Source organism: Falco punctatus (genome assembly GCF_963210335.1).
Source record: "Falco punctatus genome assembly, chromosome: 3".
NCBI lineage: Eukaryota > Metazoa > Chordata > Aves > Falconiformes > Falconidae > Falco > Falco punctatus.
In genome coordinates this window covers 42,833,521-42,858,837 of record NC_137582.1, presented here as the reverse complement: position 1 = coordinate 42,858,837, position 25,317 = coordinate 42,833,521, and the positions used below count along the sequence as shown (strand labels likewise).

At 39.9% G+C, this 25,317-nt stretch overlaps 1 protein-coding gene across 2 annotated transcripts in view; it reads right to left on the bottom strand.

Moving 5' to 3' along the window:
- The window catches only part of CPA6 (carboxypeptidase A6), a 143,168-nt gene that overhangs the window by 14,112 nt on the left and 103,739 nt on the right, over positions 1-25,317 (bottom strand). For both annotated transcript variants that reach the window (XM_080380390.1, XM_080380391.1), the window contains 6 exons: positions 22,414-22,528; positions 21,377-21,478; positions 20,464-20,568; positions 6,446-6,556; positions 6,118-6,208; positions 1,362-1,564 (listed from right to left, as the gene is read on the bottom strand). In XM_080380390.1, coding sequence (XP_080236516.1) covers positions 1,362-1,564; positions 6,118-6,208; positions 6,446-6,556; positions 20,464-20,568; positions 21,377-21,478; positions 22,414-22,528 — 727 coding nt within the window. The remainder of the gene's footprint in view (positions 1-1,361; positions 1,565-6,117; positions 6,209-6,445; positions 6,557-20,463; positions 20,569-21,376; positions 21,479-22,413; positions 22,529-25,317) is intronic.

Here is a 25,317-nt window from a genome sequence, read left to right as displayed (position 1 = left end):
TCCTGTGGTTTTAAAATCCCAGTTTATGTTTTTTGGTGAGTAATAGCCACCATTTCACTTGGGAAGCTCCTTTCTCTTTGCCATTCTCTAAAAGAGGGTGGAGAAGGTAGCATAAAGAGATTCATGGATTTATTCACAGTCACTGCAAGGCTAGGTGGTCACTCCCCACAAGTTTCATATTTTTAGCTCCTCTGGCTGCTTAGTTAACTTCTGATTTGCTCTATTCCCAGTTATGACATCAGACAGGAGAATTTTTAGTAGCTGCTGAAATTAAGTGTCTTAATAGAAATAAACTCTCACAAAGAGACTTTGGTTGGTGGAGTGCTGGCTGCTCAGACTCCTGAGAGGGCAGCTAAAAGAAACATCAGTGAAGCTCCAGGGGCTGACAACATCATTTATTCTGCACAGGATAAATCTAAGGCGCCGTTAAGCCCCTTTGGAATAAACTAGCTTAAACTAGTAAGTTAAAAGTCACTGCAACTTTCAGGACCAAAATGGGAGGTATGGGAGATAAGTGGACAATGTAATTTTACTGGGGATGGAGGGTGAAAGAAAGCGGCTTGCAACTGGTTGGTGCAATGTGTGTCTGTGAGCAAGAGCAAACAGAAAGTAAAGCTTAGCCATGTTTCCCTAAGAAAATAAGCCATAGGGAGGGGTTTATGTACAGGAGGCTGGCTATAAACAGACAGACTGCAAGCAGAGGCAACAGTTCTTCTGCATTTGGATGAGCGTGGAATATGTGAAATGCAAATACCTGTAAATCAGTAGGCTTGCATCAAAAAAACATATTCTTATTAATTTATTCCTCTAATAAAGCCCCTGCTGTTAATTAACTGCTTGTCTTAAAGGGTTAAAAACACTGTGTCTGAGCAGGATAATACATATAGCAATCAAATTTTTACTTTTGATGAAATCTATGAGATTTCACCTCCAACTGATAAACATAAACCATTTCAATTTTATTTTGCTCATCACATTGAAGATGATCTTTGTGATCCTAGTGTTTTAAGTTCTGAGCATGAAGGGACAGAATTTCAGCTAGATGCCCAAGGACTTAACTACATAATTTCCATTAAAGTTAATTAAATAAAATGCTAATAACTATAATTAAACCCCAGGGATTTATCCTATAAAGTAATTTAAAGGGACTGATGGATGCAAGGCACCATACCATTTTAATCAAATCACTGCTGACTCACTGAGTGAAGGTTATATAATCGGAAATAATGCAGATCCAGAATAAATACTGCTCAATATTAAATCTGTGCTAAGTATCGAAGAAACAAGTTTCCTCTCAAAACAAAACATAACAGAAAATATTATATAGGGAAACATATTCTCCCAAGTCTTAATGTACTTACCACACAGCTGAAGTTTGGAATAGTTGCATATTTGTAAGAGTAAGGGTACAGCAGCATCTGTGCATATGCGTGGAAGGACAAATAGGCTTTTATTTGTTTCCGATGTTTGCGGAGAAAATGAGCAACAGCCTTTACTTCAGGCTCAGACTCAGGGAAGGGACCACAGTAGGTGTCATCACATGGGTGAAATGAAGCACCTTCGTCTAGAGATTGAAAGAGAAAGTTGACGGTGAACAATCACACAGAATTTCCAGGGGTCAACCTCTGGCTCAGCCTGTGGGGGCCCATGTGTAAAAGTGCTACAAGCAATGAACAAATAGCTTGCTTGTGACTGATGGCCACGAGCCAGTGGGACCTCAGTACAGCTATTCGCTTGTTCATCTAGTAGACACACCAAGTTGCCAGTTGGCTAACTACATGAAGTTCTCCCCAGAGGACGTATTTTTAACCCAACAGAAAAAGGAAAGCCTGACTTCACGGTATTTTCTTCCCTGGCTTTCCATATGAGCAGCACATTTTATGATAGCATTCCAGTATTACAACTATTGAAGGGTCTCAGTTGGTCTATTTGAAATCAGAGAGCTATACCTCTTTCACTAGTCACTGCTGAGACAAATCTAGCCTTTAAGAGCATTTTAACATACCAGCTACTACAGTGGTGGTTACAATAACCTCAACAGGCATTATTTTAGAGACTGGTTTAAAACATAAGAATAGTTCCTGACTACTGCCTATTTTTACTCTTGCAAATCTTATGGGAAAAAAATGACAAGACACATGGGATGATTGCTCAGTTAGCTAAAATAGAAATCATCTCAGTTTGCACAGGGCTTGATTTTCCTTCAGGTTTGGGGTAGTGGTTCAGTTGTGACGATATCTTTCACTACATCAGCCTGCTCAGGTGGCAGTAAGCTGCAAAGTGTAGCCTGCCTGTAATAGCCCATGAGTTACTGAAAGATGAAACTCAGGAAAGATGATGTGGTAGTGCGTCCTTTATCATTTAGCAATTCTGGATCTAAGCCACTGTCTCATTTACAGTGTAGGGCCTAGGCCTAAAAGAACAATATTTATGCAAATCCACGCCACTTTTTTATCCACTGTGATTTCAAAATGCCTCATGTTTTATGCTGACCCGCAAAATAATAATAGTTTTTTTTGTAACATTCCCTGGTGTCAGCAGGGACTTACAAATGCAGTGTTTTATTAGCTTTCCTTTGTATAATAAGTACTGCCAACTTCAAATAATAAGAAGACAGCAACATGTGAGAAGCCGTAACATGAACTAAAACAGGGTTAGTCAATCAACCCAATGTCAAAAAATTAAAAAGTGAAACAATTTCATGCTGCAGCTTCATTTGTAATATGAAAATTAAGGCTACCATTCAGTGGCCACAGGTGATTTCAAAATGTGTTAGTGCTTAGATTGCAGCAGATATGGGAGGGTTATACAGAGGGCAGATGGTCTTCTCCCTGCAGAACAGATGGCCATCAAGTCATCCAAATCCCAAGAGCACTCTGCCTCCATGTCTTGTCAGATAATATAGCTAAAGGAGAGCTATTTAACATAGCCTCTGGAGCCTTTGCTTTTTTTTAATGGATACTTCATGTCACGTAACAGTGTTGTATAATGAATCATGAAAATGGACGTCACTGTTAATAAACAACAGAATCCTACAAGCTAATGGTAGAATGACCAAATAGTAAAATATGACTCAGTTTAGTGACTTTCAGTGAAGAAAAACCTCTCTAAACTGTCCAGCCTACTATCGTGAGCCTTTTGCAATCCCAGCTGTAATTAATGCTTCTCCTTAAGTGAAGCTGGCTGGTAGTAAAAAGAGAGGGTCTCCATGGTGGCCTTCGATAATGTCAGGATATCCTCAATTTTCATTCTGGAAGTTCTGTCAAAGTAATACAAGAAGCAAAAAACCCAATACAGTACGTATCAACTCCTGTTGAATTTCTGAGTTAGTCAGAAGAAAATGGGATTGCATAAAATGTTGCCATGCTGCCCTATTTTTGTACCTGATAGCATAATGGGGGAGGACAGATATCCTCCAGCATCCATCACGAGATCAAATGTACAAAGGAAATGTGTGCAGAGACTGATAAAACCAATGCTTTGGTACAGAAGCAAGACTGGGAGGATGGATGAGCTCGAGCATGATTCTCAAAATTCCTTGCAGCCGCTTCTGCCGGTATGAGGTGCTGTCCTCAGTGAGCGATGGAGTACACTGGAAATGGGGATCCACTGGAAAAACTCCCACTGCTGCTCTCCTGGGGGCTTCAGATGCCACCCCTTTAAGTAGATTTGCCCTATGACATAATTTAGTTCTAAGTACCTCAGTATTGCTTTTAAAGTTGCTATTTATTTTGTGGATATAAAATCATTCTGCTAGTTATTGCACATGTATATATATTGCAAGGATCATTTCTATGCAGAGATCTTGCTGTCAGTATTTGCCTCGGTCTGTGAGCAATTTCTGTGTGCTATTTTGGATACAGGGTGCTGCAAAGCGAAGTCTACCACAATCAGGGATATGGCCCTTTTCTTGGTCCCTAGAGAATACAGAAGCAACATCATAAAGCTTACATCAAAGTCCTACACTAGAAGGGAACAGGAAAGTAGAAGGAATACTGCTCACTGCTGGTAGCATTCAGTGGCTTTGCTGGGGTCAGATTCTGCCACAACACACCTGCCTGGAAGCCCCACAGTGAAGTTCAAGCCTGTCTGCAAACTCTAAGTGCAACTGAACTGGATTAAAAGGTTTTTACAAGCATATGCAGTATTAAATATTAAATACACCATGATTATACAAGCCTCAAAGTGTGATACGATCCAGATTCTTCTCTGCCTCATTTAGCGTCAGACTAATGAGAACATGGGGTGCTGGGTGAGGATCTTCTGAGCACCAGTCAGCCTAGTTCATGAAAGAGCTCTTTATTCTCTGGCAAAAGAGAATCAGGCAGAGTTTGGGGTCCAGTGAGGGAAGCAGAGCATGTGCTTGGTGGGATGATGAGCAACCTTGAAGGAATTTTTATTGTTTAAACTTGGGGTAAGGATCTGCCTTTCATGTCTGGTGCAGGGGAGAAAGGCAGCAAGTAGTGGATCACAACACACAATGCATGTGTGTATTGTAGTTTCACACAGCCTAGAAAAAATGTTTTTTACTGAAAACTAAGCTAACATTTTCAGGACTGAGTAAGAAGTGTGCTTTAATACACTGACTAGGGAGCAGGAACAGGGAGGAGCAGAGTGATGTGAATCCAAGAAAGTTTAGTTAGGACTAGAAAGAAAATGCGCTGTGTGAGTATTAATGTTGCACTGGTAAGATACCTATAATACGGCTCTGAGGACTTGGTAAGAGAACATTCATTCCAGCTACACCAGTGCCTACCTTCTGAACCGTAAACTTATGTTCCCAAAATGCCTGCGGTTGTGACTTGCGCGTTTAAGTAAAAGATGGTAACAGTGATGCAGGACTTTAGTTCTTTTTTTACATTATTTTTGCAGCATAAAATTGCCTTAAAGATAGTGATAGCAGCCCTGGGACTGTCTTCGGCAGTGGAGGGGTTCTCAGCTAACACAGGCTTTCTGTAACTGCTTGTGGGTCAGTCCTCTGCTTACTGCAAGTAGAATTAGGAAAAATTGGAAGCATATTTCACAGGTCCATACTGTATTGAATATACACTTTTGTTCACTCTCACCTCATTTCTAATCTCCCGAGGCAGGTAATTCACACTCACTTTTATCCTTACAGTTCTCAAAAATCTACTTAATTGTTGCAAGCTAGACTGTACAGTGCTTACGCCTATGCAAGTAATCAGGAGTACTGTGGAAACATCTAGAGGCTTCCAGTAGAAGGATGGGCTGAAGGGAGGGCTGTTCTGGTAGCAATATGCAAACACAGTTTATGACTTTACGAGTTTTTAATATAAATAAGGAAGGTGGATGAATGCCGGAGGAGAAAACAGCTGCACAGAGAGGTGAAGGAAGTTGCTCAAGATGGGAAAGCAGGTCAGCAGAACAAGGTATGTATTGCCATATTTCACAACAAAGTGCTAGTACTTGCTGCTGCACCAGAACTTGTATGGTTGCTTACTCATGTGTGAGTCGCCCTGTCCTGCTGTAAGATTTAATAAAATGTCATTTCTTCTTCAGTGGACCAATTCCAAATCGTTTGCTAATATTTCATTACTGCTGCATTCTCTATGCAAAAATGAGGTCAATTTTTAGGAAAATATTTACAGAACTGCTGGGAGTTTAATATTGGATCTCCATGCATATAGAAGCACCTTCTTTCTTTATTAGATCACTAATAATAATGGCCTTAAAATATTCTCAGACATTTCTCTGTGAGGCCAACAGAGCAAGCCTGACATTTCCAAAGCTAAAGCCATTTCAGAGAAATGACAAATTAAATAAAATGAAGTTTGAAACGTTTCCTAAAGCTGTAGTCAGGTAATGTGACAGGCCAGGCACAATACTGTGCTTCAATTTACTTGACTGCAGAAACACAGAATAGCTGTATGTGCGTTTTGTTTTTTTTTTTACTTTTGCCACACTTGCCATGAAAACTTCTTATTTGTGATGAGATGTAGTTTTCCAAAGTTCAGAACTTTTATCTTTTAGAAACTAGGAGGAAGATTTGAGCCCTGGCTTGCGGCTTCACAATGGATGTGCCCTAACCTACTTACTCTGCTGGGTAATTAAAACCAGGGTAATCCGAACTGGTGACCAAAGTATCTCCAGACTTACCACACCATTTCACTTTCCAGTTGCGATTAGCATCAACACCATGACACCGAAACCTTGCGTTCTTTGATCTTGTTTTTCTCCAAAATCGATCCTAACGTAAGTTATAAAATAGTTAAATAGCAATATTACTATATTTTGGAAAAATTCTATTTGGACACATAATAATCCACCATGATAAACATATTTTAACTGGAATAATTTACTTCCATTTTGCAAGCCACAAAGTGATAGACCAGATTATACAGAAAGTCATCTCTGAATGATGTAACAACCATTCGCTCTTTCCTGTCTGAACAATTTTTTGAGTAATACTACTGATACTACTTACATTTGTCCAGCTAAAATGATATCCATCCACGTTAAATACAGGCATGACATAGAAATACAGCTGAGTTAGCATCTTCCTCATGGCAGGATCAATCTGGTACATTTGAAGAGCCTAAAACAGAAAAGCCAAAGAAAGTAGTTTCCATAATAAAACTAATTTCCCGATTAAGTATTGTGACAGGGTGACAGCTACATGCCCTTTAGCAGCACAGAGACCTGATCTCACAGAACCACTGACATCCTTAGAGCTCTACTTGAAAGGCTGACATCTTCCTGCAGATGTGATTAAAGGCAGCATGTGAACACGTGAAAAAGGTGTTCAAAAGACCCTATTCTCTTGCTTCTCAGTTACTTTCAATAGCCAAGAAAATACAACTCATATTACGGAGAAGCAAATGCATACAAAATGTTTATTGACATAGGAACTGAAAGTCAGTGGAATAGAGTCTTAGTTTAGGAAGTAAGTTTAGCTCCTGCAAGACAGTGGAGTGCTGTTGTTTCCACCGGGTAATGATTTGGTCAGAGCATGTCTTAAAACATTTAAGGTTCACATTACACAAGTTTTTGCTGTATTCAAAGTAATTTACTATGTGCACAATCATCAATATATGCAGCTTATTCCTTTATAATTTAAAAAACCTTCTACTTGAGAACCTCAAGCATAAAGGTTAATAGAGGAAGTCTAGGTAGGGAAAGTATTTTTTTCCATTCTAAGTTTTAGGAAAATGCAGCAAACCAGAGGCTCCTCAGCAGTTCTGTTTGCTAGTACCAGAAATGCTCCTTTCCTAGTTTCAGGAAGCTTGGACTTCACATGCTGTAGCAAAAACTGTCCCTTGTCATAGCTGGGAATCAAATTTGCATCCTTCAAAGTTTACGTCTCCATTCTGTAAGGTGAGGAATCAAGTGCTTCACCTGGCAGGTGGACAGCACATCACAGTGATGCTGGGTTCGAGGGATGCCTGAGGCTGACTCCTTTCCTCCTGGTGCTGTGATTACAGCCTTCTGCACTGCAGTTATTTCTGGCCCTTCAGATCCAAGAAGTAACATGTGTTTGGGGGCACAAAGGGAAACGTTTGCTGTAAGCTAAAAGCTTTTCGAATGACAAATGCCAGGCAACAGTGTGAAGTATGGGAATTTGATACTTCTGGGCTCCTAATCATGTAGCTCTTCAAAGCATTGAAGCTGCCATGGGAGCTGACGGACATTTTTTTGGAATATCTCTATGAAATACCCATCCAATTGGACATGTATTGTCTGAAATTTACTCATGGAGGAGTCTGAACATCTTTTTGTTTACTGAGGACATACACTTTTTCTGAGCTGTTCATTAACTATCTTTCTGTCATGCACTGCTTTCTTCTCACCCAGCCTTAATTTCCCTCCCAGCAGTGCTCTGCACACGCAGGTCCTTCAGCCTCACTTACAGATCCAAAGCAGTGCATGATCCCCCTGCAAAGCCACCGAGAGACACCCAGTGCGTGAAAAAGGTGTTCAAAAGACCCTATTCTCTTGCTTCTCAGTTACTTTCAATAGCCAAGAAAATACAACTCATATTACAATTACACTGAGGTCCTCTTCTGTTTCAGCCAGGCAAGAGGGGAAGCTCAGCAATAGAGGGCAAAGAGGGCATGGCACAGAATGAAATCAGATTTTGGCAGCAGCTGTGACAGCATAGAGCATGGCGTGGAGCACTGCAGGGTGGGATGAGATGCTGAAAGAGGGCAGGGTTATCACAGGAGAGAAGAGGATGACAGTGGGCTTTTGAAGGGAAGCTTGGTGGATGTACAGGCTGCCTGGGAGAAAGTCCTCGGCCAGTGCAGGGGTCACAGGTCCCCTGGCCCACATGCCAGAAATTCCTCAAAAATCCTTAGCTGGAATGGTACTGTATTTACATTCAATTTACTTGTATTACGAAGCCACATAAAGGTTACAAATACATTTGGGTAAAATACTGGTATTCAGGGGATTCTAGCTATAGTAAAAAGTAATTTTGTCAAAACGGAAAGCAATGGTTACTCAAAAATAATGACCATGAAAACAAGGGCTCTGTTTCACTGGTGTTCCACATGCAGAAAACACATACTGAAGTAACTAGGGCTACTCAGTGCATTAAACTAGCCCTGCACCAAACCTTCACAGGATTAAGAGCCTATACAGTAAGTATGGATGTTAAATCTGTAACACTTTTCAAAGAGTGGAAACAGAACTGAAGTGTGCTCCAAAACTTGAGTCAAGGAAAATGAACCTTTCTATCGTGCTTATTTCAGGGAGAAGTAATTTGGCTGGGGAGGAAATAAGGTACCACACACCACTTACCTGACTTTTTGATGCTTTTCTGGTTTTAGGCAGTATTAACAAATTAAGCTCAGGTTGTGTCTCCATGGTGGGTATTTACATATCGGTGATAATGAGATCGGCATATTTGCTTGTATCTGTATTTATGTTAGCCATTCTTTTGCTGGCAGTTACATGTGTAATGTAACATGCGTTCTGTTACACTGCAGTGTTATATACTGTATTATAAACTGCAGTGCTGTAAGATTAAAGTCCTTAAAACACTTTTTAAATCATCTTCTTAAAATAACTACAGATAACTCATTTAAGGTAATACACTCCTTAAAAATTGCAAGAATGAGTTCTGAAAATTTTTCAGAACCTTTCTACATTTTCAAAAAGTGACATAATGAAAACATTTGAATTAAGACTTTTTAATGTTCGATATTTTTTAAACCCTGTGAAGAATATACTTTTCTTGTGAGGTAAAAGCACCACTATTTAAAAACCAAACCAAAACACAGACTGCAAAATGCAAAGCACCCTTTCAATTTTGATACTCTTTCATTTTTCATACTCTGTGTTATTTTAATGCCTGCTGTCATTGACAAAGTACTAGGACAGACTTCAGAAAGCATTATAGTCTCCAGTAATACTCTTACAAATTTTGAGTCTTGAAGTTGGTTTAGAGCCAAATATATCAATCATTCAATTCTGTTCTTTAAAGCATATATGGCTTTTCTTAATAATTTGGTTACCGGTTTAGAGTAGCATTTCATTAAAAATGTGAAGGACGTGGTATGGCTTCTTCATAGAAAGCAAGAGTGTAGATGGTGTAACCTGGAGTGCGATCACATTTACTCTTTCTGCTGAAAAGATTTTGTTCTTCATACTGTTTTTATCTGGCGATTTTCTTTGATATATGTCATCAGGCAACACAGACTGTATAATCTTACCTCCCTTAACTGGGAGGTCTTTGGCAATGTGCCCTGAAGTTACTAAGGTGTGTCCTTGCTGGAGTGAAGCCCACAACTTGTCTTTTGTGACATGACTCTCAAATCCTCCAAACAACTATCACGCGAACCATCCCCCCTGGCGGTGTTGAAAAATTTTCTCTTCACTACAACACAAGCAAGACAAATATAAACCATTAGTGAATTAACTGCATTGTAGTCTGCCCAGAGCTCCCAGAATACAAAGTAACATGACTTTATATGGCTTGCTTCTGCTTCCCCATCATGCAATCAATAGCAGCTTTGCTGCTGAATGTGCAGAGCGCCAGACTGGCCCAATAAATGCTGAATAGTGTTATTAGTGAATGAACAGATGATACAGGAACCCTGCCAACACCATGCAAGCAATCTGCCCAGGGGATGGGGGAAAGGACCAATGATTAATAGGAGGGGGCTTGATCATCTGGATCAGTAGAGTGATGGCTGTTGATAAAGCTACACCAGCTTTGGCTGCCTGAGGATCTGGTCCACAGGAAATTTAATTTGAGGGATGAAGTGAACAAAAGAGCTATATTGTAAACTGCCAAGGCAATAAAAAGCAAGAGTTTAAAATGGATTTAGGATGCAGTTGGGCTTTTTATAAAATAAGGGGATTGACTGAGAAGGACAAAGCAAGGAGACAGGGTTGAGAGAAACTCTGAAATTGCAGTTGAGCTTAATAATGATTTGCTGTCCCACAATTAATTGTTATTAAATGGAAGGTAACAATCAGCTTTTGCTGTTTCTGGTTTTGAATTAAACAATCACACTGAATTAAACAGTTACTATTTTAGCACAGGGATTGACTCTGTTGCTGTTCTACCAGAAATCACATAAAATTGCTTCCAACAAAACTGCATGCCATTATTAAGATACCAGTGAAAACATCCCTTCTGCTGGTAACATACAATGTTTTACTATTGTCTGTACATCTTATACTTTAGCAGGGTGACACCATGATTTGCCATTCACGCCTTCATTGCCACTTACCAGTTTGGCAAATTAGTAGTTAGCTCTGTCTTTGTACTTGGAAGCAGTGTATCTTTTTTTATCTCCATTTCCCCTTTTACTGCTAGTGTCCTGTTTTGGCACTTAAATCACAAGCAGAGTGGTAAAGCCTGTTATTGAGACTAAGATACAGCTGAGTATCTAAAAACAAATGGCTTAAAACAAAGGGTCACATTTTCAAGGCTGAAGCTTGAATTGTGTGTGATTTATTAACACACATGTTTAAACACAGATGTTTTTTTAATATCTAGCAAAATCTTCCTCCCTCTTTGGGAGCATTTCCTACAGGAGGAGCCCAGAAACAACACCTGAGAAAGATGAGTGTGCTGCAACTGCTCTGCAACACTGAGAAGAAAGCCCACAAAAAATCTTATAGGAAGGACCTGCAGGATCCCAAAGGCTTGCTTATGCTGCTACTTAAGGATGCAAAAGGAGAAGATGCTGAAGCAGAGAAGAGGCAGAGAGATGATGGCATAGTTGATGTGTTAGCGAAGCAAACAGCAGTTCCAGGAAGATTGCACAAGGCTGGGACCGCCCAGGCAAGTGCAGGATCTTGTGGGGAAGAAGCTGTATAGTTAAGACAGATCGTAGTGGAAATAGGAGACGCAACGTTTTGGTTCCATTCTGAAAGGTAGTACATAAAAAAACACTTGTAGGTCCCAAATAACTCAAGGACAGCCCAGCAGGGAAGGGAAAGGCCTGAGTGATTCTGAAGCACTGTGAATGCTCTGAAAGGGGTTACACAAACTTCTCTGCTAGTATCGGTATGAAACTAATGCCCACCGACTTAGTGGACACCCACAGAGATGTATACCTCTAAAAAGTTTAATTATTGAATTTTACATCCTAGTTATGTTGGTCCAGGGTAGTACATATTGAAGGCAACCCACCAGAACTCACTTGAATACATTGTTTAATTAAATTGTTGAGATACAGTCAGATAATTAAGATGCAAATTATTGCTTGTAATTCCATTTCTGGAACACCTAAATTGTCCAACACAGAGAATTTTCTTCCACAGTTCTTTCTCATATTCAGTAATGTTTCTTCATATCATTAGTTTTACTGAGGCCCTAATTACTCAGCATCATTATACAGGAGTGGACTGCTAAAATATAAAGCAGAATTTCTTCCCTAGGACAAGTAATATGTTGGAACAACAATGTGAATTCTCTTCATGCCTTGAGGAAGAACGTACTCAACAGCTTAAAAGCCTTCACAGGGTAGAATTTGAATGTCCTAGTCTTACAACTAGGAGTTTGCACTGGCAAGTGTCATTGAAGAATTCCTACTACAGGCACAACACAGCTGCAGGGTTACCTTTATTTTATCAAGATGTATCCACATTGTGAAAAATTAATAGCTGCAAGCAAAACGAAAGCAATTTTTGCCATCTTAAGATCATAGGGAGGCAGGAGGATGCAGCTGAGTTGCTGTTGGTACTGCACAAGAGAATAATGCAGTACTCATTTCCTTTAGGAAAAGGAAAACTTCAAAGCATTTTAACTGGGGTTTTTTTGCCATTGTGAAGATGCCAAAGGAAAGGAAAACACCTTCTCTAAGTTGCCTTACTCTTCAGTAGAACCTGGGAAAATCCACCATGGACCAAAAGAGAAAGAAATACTGCACAGTATGAAAATGGTTTGCATCAGCAGCTTTTAAAACAGTGCATCACATGCCTCGGTGTGGTGATACCACGGTACTGCACTCCATCTTTTCGGCACTGGGTTAGATTTTTCCATTAAAAAAAAGGCATCACAACGGAGGGCCCTGTCCAGGAAACTCCTGCTCGTAGTGTTCACTGCTGCTTTATCTTCCTTCCCCTCAGAAGCGGTGCACATTAGTAACCTCTGTTTTCAGTAGCAAGGATGCGCTGGAGAGATGCAGATACTCGAGTGAATTGGGATAGAAGATGGCTGCCAAAATAACTGAACTAAATCAGAACTGAACCAGCTGAGGAGCGGAGTGGGGGATGTTGAGCAGAAACAGAAACTACATGCACATAGGTATGATTGCCGCACAGAAATGTCAAATATCAGGAACAGCATTTGGAGGGTGAAAAAAAATATCACGAGGATAAAAGAGATTCTGCATTTGTACCAGCACCTCTTGCTCTTGAAAGGCTGATGAATGAAGTACTGAGTGAAGAGGCTGGAAGAGGTGATCTCTCTTGTGGAGAAAAAACAAATAGTGTTTGAGGTAGAAGCTCCTGACAGAAAAGAATGAGTTAGCTAAAGATAAGTAAGGCTGAGTGTTTCAAATATAGATGCTGCAGGATGAAACAGATGGACTTTTCCTCCGGATAATGAATATATAGGGAGCACTCAGAGAAGTAAATTTTTTCTGAGGTGAGGCAGCTAAAAAGACAACTGGGGAGATTAGAGTCTGGCAAAAAATAAAAATTAATCTTCAGTGATTGTATTGCATTTACTGAAAGAGCTGCAGAGTGTTCCTGTAGAGATGTGTCACCAGGTGACTGGTCCTTCAGGGTGAAAAAAGCCCAGTCTTCACTGTGCCTTCATCACTGGCAGCTGTGAAGGAGGCTGCAGGGGGCCAAGATACATCCCTTAGACGCTTCTGGCCTTCCTAAAACAAGAAAGCTCTAAAAATTGATGAACAGGAGGAAAACCCAGATAGGAAGATTACATACAGCAGAAAGATGCGATGGTTTAAAAAGCAACAAAAAAATCCAAGTCAAACCAACATTAGAGCTTCAGCTAAAGGGAACAGACCTTGGAAAAAAAGAATGTATCCAGCAACAGGGTGAAAGGAAAAAGCTACAAGTACAGTGTTTGTTTTGGCCTTGCATGCCTCTGAATCACTTTGGAATATTTCAAATTATTTCAAAAGCTCTTCAGGTTTCTGAGAGCCAGCCCTCAAAGATACGTTAGGAGCAGTGCTGTATCTGTCCCCAGGAACAGAAGTGTATGTATGCCTTACAGGGAGAGGCACTCAGGTCCGTCCTTTCCTCCGCGGTTCAAAACTTCTGCTTGGAGAACTCTAAAAAATGGACATGGAAAGCCTATCATGGGGGGCAAAGTAACTACATTGTCTCAAAGAATAACTAAATACAGGTACAATGAGCAGCCTTTAATCTAATTTTAGTCAGAGATCCTGGATTGTGGGAATGTGGCATTTCAGCTATACCTGTTCAAAAGACTTAAGGCTGTGGACAACTGATAGGTCAAGCATATGATCTTTAAGAAACATTTGTGTGTTGCGTCACATAACTATCTTACAGCCCCCAAGATCTGAAGTGGGTGAAAAACTGGTACCTGATTTCATAATCAGACAGCATTTTGAGGCTCTGGTAGTTATGGATAGCAAGGGGAAATAAATTTTCTGACTCCTAAAGGATTACCATTTTTGATGGAGCTCAGCAAGACCCAGAAATGATCCAAAATGTGAAGCTGGTTTCCTGACAGTGTCTGTCGGCTTCAGCACTGGAATGAATGACTGAGTGCTGCTCCGACTGTTGATGCAGCATATTGCAGATGTTTTGTCCATCAGGACATGTACTACGGAATTTTGCAGAATTAGTGCTACACTGACTTTCAGCAGATCTTAAAGTCAGAATACTTACAGTTTTATGGCCTTCTGACCATATGGCATGCACAACGCAGGAGAAGAGCCAACCCTTTTTAACACTGACGCTGCCTGGGTCTCCTGCTTGGACCCGTGTCTGATCGCACTGTTGTCCTTATTCAGTTTTGTGTATGTGCTGTTATTTCAGGTATCCTGTCATTACAGTCAAGCACTTCATAAACATTCCTGAGGAAGAATCTGAGGTCTTGAACCCTGCAAAATTCCTGGTAAAGACTGGTCTCTGGGGCCTGGTCCACAAGCCTAATGGCTGGCTAATTGGCAGTATGCATCCCACAAGATGACTCATAAATCAGACTCAAGCTCAGAATACCAGGGGCAGGTGTTGACATTTTGTATCTCGGACAGTCTGTGTGTCTCTCTTAGCTCATTATTATGGAGTGAAAAGATGGGATTCAGGCCTGGTTTTGGCAGCAATCAATACCAATGTCAGCATTAAAAAAATAAAAAATAAAATTAAAAATATATAATCTGCCCTCAATCTTTAACTTCTTTGTCTGGGGCTACCTGTCTGCTCCCTGGGTGCACCATAAAGCACAAACACATCACCTTGAATTATTTGGGAACTCATATAATTGGGATCATAGAACACCCACATTTCAGAATTTGGACTTCCAGCCATGCACCTCACAAATGAAAGTATACAGAGCATACTGATACTCTTTTCAGATTTGGGATTCTTCTGAGATGAGACAGCTATTATGGACCATCTTTAAGGGATGATACAGTGCTGTAGGATGAGCAGGGCTTCAGAGGTATGGATTTGGATTCCTCTACTATACAGCTCCTTTCTAGTTGGCCTGTGGATAGGGGTGAGGGGAACGTTCATGGGTAGTCTCGCAAAGTCAGTGCCTGAACCAAACTTATCAAGTCACCTTAATCAAATCCAGAAAGTATGGAAGTAGTTCTGAACACTTTTTTCAGCAAAGACCTTAGACACTGGCTAGGTTCTGCCACAGAAGAAGCAGACAGTAGCACTGATCACCCTGGAAAAAATCCCACAACAGTCACACACTAAAGAAAAGTGGCTATGTGCAATGCAATGTAAGATGACCCACATTCAGAGAACAGCAATATTATTTTGAGGAAAGTCCTCAAGATGTAAACTTCTGAAAAATGTAAGAGCCTAGGGAGTCTGTGGAAGAACATGCCAAAGTTCACATTTGAGATGCAGATATACTGTATCTGGTCAACATATGTCAGTTTTCTTTTCTTCCTAAAAAGGCCCACTTTTGAGGATGGGAGAAGGTGATGGTGGAAATTACTGCATTTCCAAAGTGTGAGGCTATTGCACCTTCATTTGAGGCCCTGATAAGGCCACTGCCTTACACGGATGCACTTGATCTTAATGGACATTTCCCTTACAGTTGCCAGTGGATTCTTAGAACATTTTGTCCGGAAGGACAACCAGTGCTTGCTTCTTGAAGGTTTTTGATTAAATCTGTTGAATTTTCTAATCTTGAAATACAAATCCCTGCATCAGAAACAAAGAATAGTGCACCTTAAACACATCTCTTATATGTTGTTTTCTGAAAATGATGTTGTTTTCTGAAAATGTTGTATGAATGAACGTTGGATGAAGGTCATACATCATTGACATGGATCAAATGGCAGCATTTATTAGAGGGAAAAAGTCAAACCAGATGTAATGGGAATCCTCATCTGCTTCCACTAAAACTGAAACAGAATCTAGTTTTGATGTTAATTTGAATAGCAGCCTATGAACCATATTTCAGATTTTTAAAATAATGCTAAAAACCTAAATTTGAGGTCTGGATAATTAGATATCTGAATTCTGTTTCTCCTCCCACAACTGCACACCCAATGAGGAGCAGTTAAATGTTCTTAATTTACACATATACATATATAATTGCACTTTTGAAAAAGTCTATAGGTTTTGCTTCTTTGTTTCTATGAGGACTATTTAGTTTTGGATAAATAATTTTTATGTCTGATAAATTTTGTGTCTAAGCTCTACTGCTTTTTACAAAGTAATAACGCATAATAGATTCCCGCTCTTTCCAGTTTGTAATATTTACTAACACATTTTAATGTATGATTAGATTCCATGTAGTCTTTTAAAAAATCTAAGCTAACAAAGCTTTTTTATTTCTGCCCCCCCCCAAATATTTCATTGTGGATGGATTATATTAGATTCATTTATCTTTGCAGGTTGCCTTCAAAGTAGGCCACATGTAATCAGCTCCATTTCGTTTTAGTTTCTATTGCTTCCCTACTCCACCATTGGTCTCAATATTGCCAGTCAGGGCCTTTTTTCCACCCCTTTCCAGCAGAGTAAGGCTTGAAGTTTGGTGGAACTCCATTGTAACTTAACTGGCATTCTACTACAATATAGACACAGACATTTCTCTGTGGCTTGTTACCTGGTATCTAAAGCTCCAAACCTGTGTGTGCAGGGCATCCACTTTACTGACATGAAATTCAATGACCATGAGGTAGGGTTTGTCAGTATTGTTAACCCTGGTAAAACATCTGATAATCTTAAGCTGAGAGACTAGAAGCATTCAGGGATGCCTTCTGCAGAAACAAACAGTGACTCTGTTATTAACACCTAGACCTGTGGAATAGAGAGTCAAGGCTAGAACTCATGCTGGAGTAGATTGTAATAAAAAAACCAAACAAAAAAATCAGACTCCCAAACCAAACAATAGCCTTCACTCTCCTTTTGTTTGTTTCAAAATGCAAGCATGATGGTTTTGCACTTTCAATTATATTATCACATAATGCAAACCCCTTTCCTGTGCATTCTCTTTCTCTTTTTAATCTTTAACTTCTATTTTTACACCTTTCTCCCTTTTTTTCTAGTTCATCTGTTCTTTTCTGCTAACTATTGTACTTGCCTGAACACAGAACAAGCCTGTGTGGCAGGCAGCCTCTTGCCTTCACATACACTAGCCTCACATCCTCATTTCCCAAGTCTGATCTGCCTTAGTGTGCTCTGCATTTCTAGACAGATGGGAGCTGGGTCCTGCTGAGCTGAACAACTCCAGATGCTCTGTAGAAAGCGGGGAGTCACTGCCCACACCTTGACAAACCACACTAGCAGCCAGATGCTCAGTGGCACCTCCACCCTACGGGAGATGGTGTCTCCCATTGCTTGCAGCAAATTCACTGGCATGCAGAAGCTGATGCTTCCAGAGGTGCAAGCAAGGTGCTGAGGGCTCCCAAGCTGGATGGGAATTATCTGGTCAAGTTTGCAGCACCCAGTCTTGAGCTTGAACAGTAAGTGACATTCATACACTGAGGTTGTTTTCTATGCTAAATCACTTGAAAAGCCTAGTTGTACACAGGAGTATGGCTACTTCAATAAAACAAGTGACACAGACCACAGGATGAAGTGGAAGCTCAGTAAAATATTTCAGGCTGCCTGCCCAGTAAAGGGATGCACGTATGCTGTTGCTGCTAGAAAAGAAGCTAACATCACATAAATCCAACATTTCCTTTTGCTTGCCTTAAATCAATGGGCTTGTGGTGCTATTCCTTAGAGACAACAAACATGCCAGGAAAAATCTGTTTCCAAGCTGACTGCCCTTTTTCAGAACTGCCCATAAGCACCAGGGAGGATGGAAAGTGGGCTGCTGGGCTGCAGAGGTGCTTAAGGGAGAATTTTACCAGCAAAAGAGAATTGCAGAGTTTGAAGCACAGAGAGAGAGTTTTCCCAGAGTTCTTACTAAAAATGTCTAATTAATTTAATGCAAAAGGCAATATCCTAAACCAAACAATCTAATAATCTTGTCTCTCTTCCTCTCCCAGTCATTTTTAATATAATGACGGAAACTGTGAGCATAATGTGTTCTTATCCTGATGATTTTTGCTTTAATGCTGGATTGAAATATTGCTCTAAGGAAAGAGGAAAATATATGTAATTTGTGAACAAAGGCAGTGCACAACTGAGATGGGCACACAAAGGTGGTACATTCCTGTAGTCTCCAGGAAATCTGCAGAAACTTTCTTTAATCTAGGAAAATGTTTTAACATAGCGCCACGGTCTTACTAGCAAGCTGCTCTCTGAGGACCTCAAATAACAACCAGAAGGTTTTTATATACACATACACAGCCTGTATTCTGCTGTAAACTCTACAGAGAAACCTTGTGATTTTTACCTTGCTGCCTCATTGTAGTGCTTTATGGGGAAAACCTTGGTAAGGTAGATGTACTTGAGCAACACGCTTTCCCACCACTGCCCATCTGTCTCAAGCATCTTCCTGCAGCCTGTTCTCCTGGGTAGGAAACCTGCTCAGAAATAGCTGCAAAGTTTTTTTTTTTACACTGACACAAGTCCTAATAAGAGGACACACCATCATTGCGCACTGAAATTTGGAGATTAGTTCTTGGGTCTGGTTTAGCCTATGCAAGCATTAGCAGCCATGCTGACAGGCTCACCCAAATTGTAGCGGCCTCATTATTTCTGTACTTGCCCTATATGCTGCTGTGACTTGCGAGGGAAGGCCATACATGGTTATATGATCATCTAAGCTAATGCATTACGGTGTTGATGCAGAAGTTTACTCTCATGAAGTGACTTACAGGGCCAGGATCTTTCTTCTGAGTGGAGAGATCCCAGAAAATCAAAGGCAGATCTTTTAAGTCAGAGGAGGTACTAATATATCGTAGAATTCTACAGTGATGGGGTGGAAGAAAAATGAGAAAATTGTGTTTACAGGAAGAACCTTGCAAAAAAAAATAATTGTATCCCTTATTTTGTACAAAAAGTGGTATGCAAAATACCCAAAGCACACTGTTGGATTTTTTGAAGCCTTCTTTGACTTCTGTAAATTGCATTGCAAGTTAGTCTCCACTGTGGAGCTAATATCCCATCTTGAACAAAAGTTTGTTGGCTATGGGGAAATGTCAAAATCCTGCAAACATATCATGCATCTGAAATGAATCCCAAATTAGAAGAAATTAAGTGCTGATATTAAAAAATAATAATGTAATGGACAAGTGGAAAGCAAAATTCCATTGCCATTTGATTTCACCGATCACTTGAAAAATGGCAAATGGATGGGTAAGAAGGCTAAACCTTGGACATCAAAGATAAAGTGAGCATAAATCCAGTAAGTTAGGATCAAAGAAGCATTGAAGGAACCACTAGATATTTGGAGAATATGAAATCCATCATTTTGGGTGAAATCTGTCTATGAAGAAGATGAGCCAGCAGATCAATACCTGGCTCCAAACCTCATGTCACCAGCAGAATTTCGGGGTTTTTGATCATGGGTCAGTTTATACGACAGTAAGCCTGCTGGTGACAGACGGGGTACACCTGTCTTAAAGGGGGGAAAGGGTCTTTGCACGGGATTCAGCAGGGCTCACTGAAAGCTTTAAACTAGGTTTGAAGGGGGAAAGGGAAAAACCCAGGCTCACTAGAAGTAAGCCCCAGGTGCAGCACACCAATGTTTGAGGGACAGTGTGCTAGCTAGGTCCTTTGGTCTGTAGTCTCAGTGGAGGTAGGGGATGGAGATCCATGCACCAGCAAAGATGCAAGGGGTTACTTATGTGTTAGAAACCATGGAAGTGCCTGAGAATAGTCACGTAGGAATTAGGGTTTTACCCCTCAAAAAGGTAGCAGGATCAATAGCCCAGCTGAATTGCATCTACACCAATGCACACAGCATGGGCAACAAACAGGAGGAGCTGGTAACCACTGTGCAGCAGGAAAACCACGACACAGTTGCCAGCATGGACCTTTTCCAACCTAAAGAATTCTAGGATTTTAGCTTCCTGTTCCTATAGAATTACAGAAAAGATAAATGTCTTTCTTAATCTAAGTCCTTAAAGCAAAGATATTGCTGAACTGATCTGAAACAGTACACACTGGCAATGATTTACCTGGACCATTACCAGAATTACAGTCTTCACATTTTTAGGTCTTGGAATAAAATCCTACTTCATATGTCTGCCAATATGTGCCTGGCATCTTTTTGTCCTGTGCCTAGCTGTGTCTGACTGTCACTATCAGTTTCGTTTTTCAAGCACTTAAGTGTTTTACAAATAATTTAAAAAAAGCAGTACAATAGCTAGTTGTTTTTCTTATTAGTAATAAGTTAGATTGGTTATAGCAAAATCACAATGTGTATTGAACTGAAGGAACTGCATGACTATTACATTAAACACTTACTTCTTTCACGAACCACTGGCAAAAGGCAGGGCCAATCCATTCTCTTGCATGAATCCCACAGTCCATCCAGACAGCTTTCTTGTAGGGCCGTGATCTTTTACCTAACTTGAAGTGTGAATAGTCATAGAAATATCAATGGATCTCATGACAGTAGTGAAACACAATAATGAGAAAATAACAGAATATTAGAAACACTAAACTGTTTTGAATTTCCTTGTATAAAGGCACACAAATTTATTGTTTTCAAAGGTATGGCCAAGGTAAAGGTATGCAGGTATGCCAAGACAAAGAAGCTGATCTACAGAAAATCTCTCTTTTATGAAAAATGATATCCTCAAATATCACATACAGCAGGGTGAGGAAAAACAATGCTACAGGAATAGCCTGATGCAGAATCTAATTTTCTGAACTCTGCAACAGCAGAGTAAAGAAAGTACGTTGAAAGCAACATTTCTTTTGTATCTTGCTGACACCTTCTAACTTGTGGTCCTAATAATCTGAGTTGAGAACACACAGCCTTGAAATTTTACTCAGTAGCTGAGGAGGAAGCGTATTTGGCACATGCTGAGAAGGGCTCCGGAGACCTCTAGGGTCCCTCTCCAGCATAACTGCTTTCCAAGTTGTCTATAAACTTCCCAATTCCTTTAAATCCAAATCCTGCTAATTGAACTTGTCCTGTAATCTCCTTCCATGCATATCCAATACAAGTAAATAGGATTTGGGTTTTAATTTTTCAGTTTTGGGGCTTTTTTTTTGTTTAATAAAGATAACATTCAGAGATACTTGTGTCTTAGCAACTCATCCTTAGGAAACACTGTTAACCTGCATCTCTAGCATACATGCTATAACATAAGCAACAAAGTCTGTCCCTGATTCCAGATTTTAGTCTTATTGACGACTACCTAATCTTTACCTTGAGAACCAACAGTGGTCTCCCTTCATAGGATTTTCCAACAGAGAACACGTGAACAAGATCTGAATGAGTTTTATTCAGATGATACATCCAACCCTGGATCTGCAAATACAGAAATAAAATCCTTGCTTCAATCTTTGCATTTCATGGGAAGCAACTGTAACACATTTATTAATCTCAGCTCCCAGTCCTTTGTATATTTCCTGTAGTTTTTGTCTTTTTTTGTTGTTTTGTTTGTTTGCTTTTGTTTTCACACTTGAACTACCATTGGGACCTCATAACCCTATTTCCAGAGGCTGGATGCAGCCTTCAGTCACATGGGATTTTTTTCCCATTTTATTGTTGGATATTACTGGAATGCATTAGCTGCCCATCGAAAATCTGGGGATGGGGCTAATCTGCCATTCCCACTAAGTATTAATGGAATGAACAAAGAAGGTCGCTGAGTATTCTAGGGGTCTTGAGTCGCTGCCAGGACACAGGATGGTGAACAGCTTGACATGCCCACAATATTTGTTTCACAGGCACCAGATCTCACTAAGGTGCCGCACTCTCCATGCTCAGCCTAGTGACTTTGTTCTGCTGTAGACTGAAACTGTGTATGTGAGCATACTGAAATCGGCAGAAATTATTTACCCAGATTTCATCCAGGATAGTATCCCTTGTATATGAATTTGTATCTAAGTGTTTTTAAATCTTTGGGCGTCTTGTGCAAATACTTAAGCATTTGCTCATATTGCTTACTTAAACGACTTGGTGAGACTAATCACTCATTGAATCTCTTATTCCACCAGAGTAGACCTACGTCAAGAAGAAAACTCAGAAGCTGTTGAAGATAGTTACATGTAAAGACTAGCCTTAAATACAAATATTAAAATAATATGTGTTTTTAAGAATGTGAATATTTTTGAGAAAGAAACATTTATAACACTTCTGAAGATGAATAGCTAACCATAACTTGTAGTGAGAGTGAAATCTTAGACTTATTAGAAACAACAGTGTGGTGGATATGAGGAACAATATGACTTTTCACGTACTTCTTCCAGGGAGTGATACACTTCATAGTTATACTCAGAGAGGGACCTTCGATTCCTGTATGTCCTAGATCCAGTTTGGTTTTCTATTGCTTTCTGTAGGTCTGATATGAGAATCCTAGGCAAGAAAAGATAGTGGTATTACTGAAAAACTAGTAGAACACACAGGCTAAAGCAGAACAACCATAATTAGAAGAAATATAGCAGGAGTTAAACCATCCTGACATTACTTCATCTGCTATATCTTGACAATAGAGTGCTTCAGGCTTATTTGAATATATGCTGCTAAATAAATATTCCAGCTGCTTTGAAATGTATCAGTGCCTTCAAAAACCACAATGAGCTTCTGAAGTGAATAAAAGAGAATGATGTAAATAATGTAGCCAATGTGAAGAAACCACTGTAATTTGTTTATGGAGCAGCATTTGCTGCCTTCTTTTATAATTCAGTTATACTATGTGATGATGGATCTTCAAAAATTGATTTCAAAACCATTCAAAAAATCTTTTTAGGCTTAGAAAAATATGCACATACTTTCTCTCGGGAGTTATTTTACTGACATGGAACACCACATATACCTACAAGTTGTAGAGGGAAAACAAAATACTGAAGAACTTGGTGGCATTATCACTCTGTCTGAAACAGAATAAACAACAAAGAAAAAATCTTAAGTGTGGTTTATTGTTCACATTATCTACTCTGCAATAATTGTTTGTCAATTATTTTAAAATAACCCAGGAAAAACATGAAACAATCCTAAGTGAAAATTAAATAAATTCACATAAAAAGTGAGAGGTTTTTTGCATTAAGAGCAAAATGCAGAAAGTGGTGTAAGCTGAAAACTTTCCTGTTCTATGGCAAAATGAAATAATGATACCAATATAAAAACATAATACAGAAAATATTGAAATAGAATTATACTGGAGAAGTCGAAGCATTTATCCCTTCCATCACGCAGTGGCAGGAGCTGGGACTATTGTCACTGAGAACAATAACAGCATCACTGTAAAAGTGGTAGTTATCCTTGTTTATCACCTTCTCCCGAAGCATGGCAATGTGCAATCACCATACCACTAAATCATCATGCCTGTAAAATGATGGTCACATTCATATTTTAAAATTTTACAGGCATTAGCTGCGATGATTGAGAAAAATACAAAGAAACTGCATTCACTCTGACTGAACTGTGCAGCAGATATCTCAAAGATAACAGGTCTATCCACATATAATGTCCAAGTAAAGGTTATCCACATCTTCAAATGTATTAGTGAACTAATTGTATCATTAGGAATTACATTGTTCTACATCAGCAACTTTCATTAAGCAAACTAAGAGCTTATAGTCTTGACTTGCAAAGCGGTATATACTCTAAGACCAGTACTGTAACGCATTTAAACCTGTAGTTAGATTAGCAGCGGTTTTATTCAAGCCATTAGGACATCTAGTATGTTAAAAAAATATGTGCCTGCTTTGCTGAACTCTTATTAGTGTAAGTACCTACCAGGATCAAGCTGTGTTTGTTCACTTTTATAGTAACAGATTTAATTTCACAACTCCTGATTGTTTCTGTGTCTGTACTGCAAATGAGATTTGATAATCTTTCTTTACTCTTAAACAACTGTGTACTATATGTGCTTATAAAACAAAGGCAATCTTAAATCCCTCAGGTCTGAACACAGTCTAAGTGGCTTCATTGCCAGAGAACTTACAACTGAGGCGACTTGGCACAGTAAGAGTTTATCTGAGGCTTGGCTTGTTTTCATGACCGTCTTCTTGTCATGGGACACTGGGACCATGAAGCCTGTCTTAAAGGCGAGGGCTGTTCACCTTGTTCATTATTAGAGCTGCTTAATGTTTCCTGCCCTTAGAAATTTGTCGTAATTTAGGCAAGCGTCACTCCATTAAGCTGAAGTTTTACGTGGTGTTTGCCTCAGATTTTCCACTTCCAAAAGGGATGTGGCAATTTAAACTCCTTTGCAAATAGGGTGTCAAAAATAAAATAAAATAAAAAAATACTGTGAAAAACAGCCACGAGAAAAGGACCTGTATGAAATCTTGACTGGTGCCTCACCCCCTTGGCTGTGGAGCAGCACTTCAGCGCCAGGCTGCGGTCCCCACCCCAGCTGTGCTGTGGGCACGGCTCTGCCCCGCTGCCCTGGCAGCCCCGCTCCTGCCGCTCCCAGACTATAGCTATTGCTGCTCTCATGGCGAATCCTCCCAGCTTTTGCGGAGTTACAGATCTCGGGAGGCTTGTCAGGACAAGCACGTGCTTGTCTGAGGCGTTTTGCTTCTGATGGCTGGGATCCAGTGGACAAGGAGTCCAAAACGGGCAGCAGGGAGACGAAGATGGAGAGCAAAGAAACAGTCTGGAGCTGACAAAATGCTGTCCGGTTTCCTTCTAAGTACACACAACTTGTGTACCAAATGTCAGAGAGGAAATTTGTCCTGTGGAAGATCAATGTAATGTTGTCCTAGTATTTGTAGCACATTGTTTCAGGTGAACTGCAGAGACCTTTCACTCTCGCAGTTCTCGCCCTTCCATACTCCACTCTGCAACCTAAGTAAAGTTCTTCAAGTAGAGGGAGTGTTTATAACACATATAAAATGGCCTTCTGTCATTTCATTACAGGTGATTACTGTGAGCAGGAACAGCAGCAGATTGAATACAACTGCTGGGACACAGTAAGCAGGGGACATTTTTTGTATAAGCACAGGAAAACAATTACCGAAATCCCCATCTCATTTTTAAACACAAACAAAACTGAAGCATGAAAGTCACTCTGAACTTCAGCTATCAGGCCTGCATAATTAATTTCCTTATGTTTTTTCTGCATTTTTAGAACAACAAATTAGTAAAAGACCATTGTGATAATAAAAGTGCAATTCTGGTAAGAGTCCATATAATGT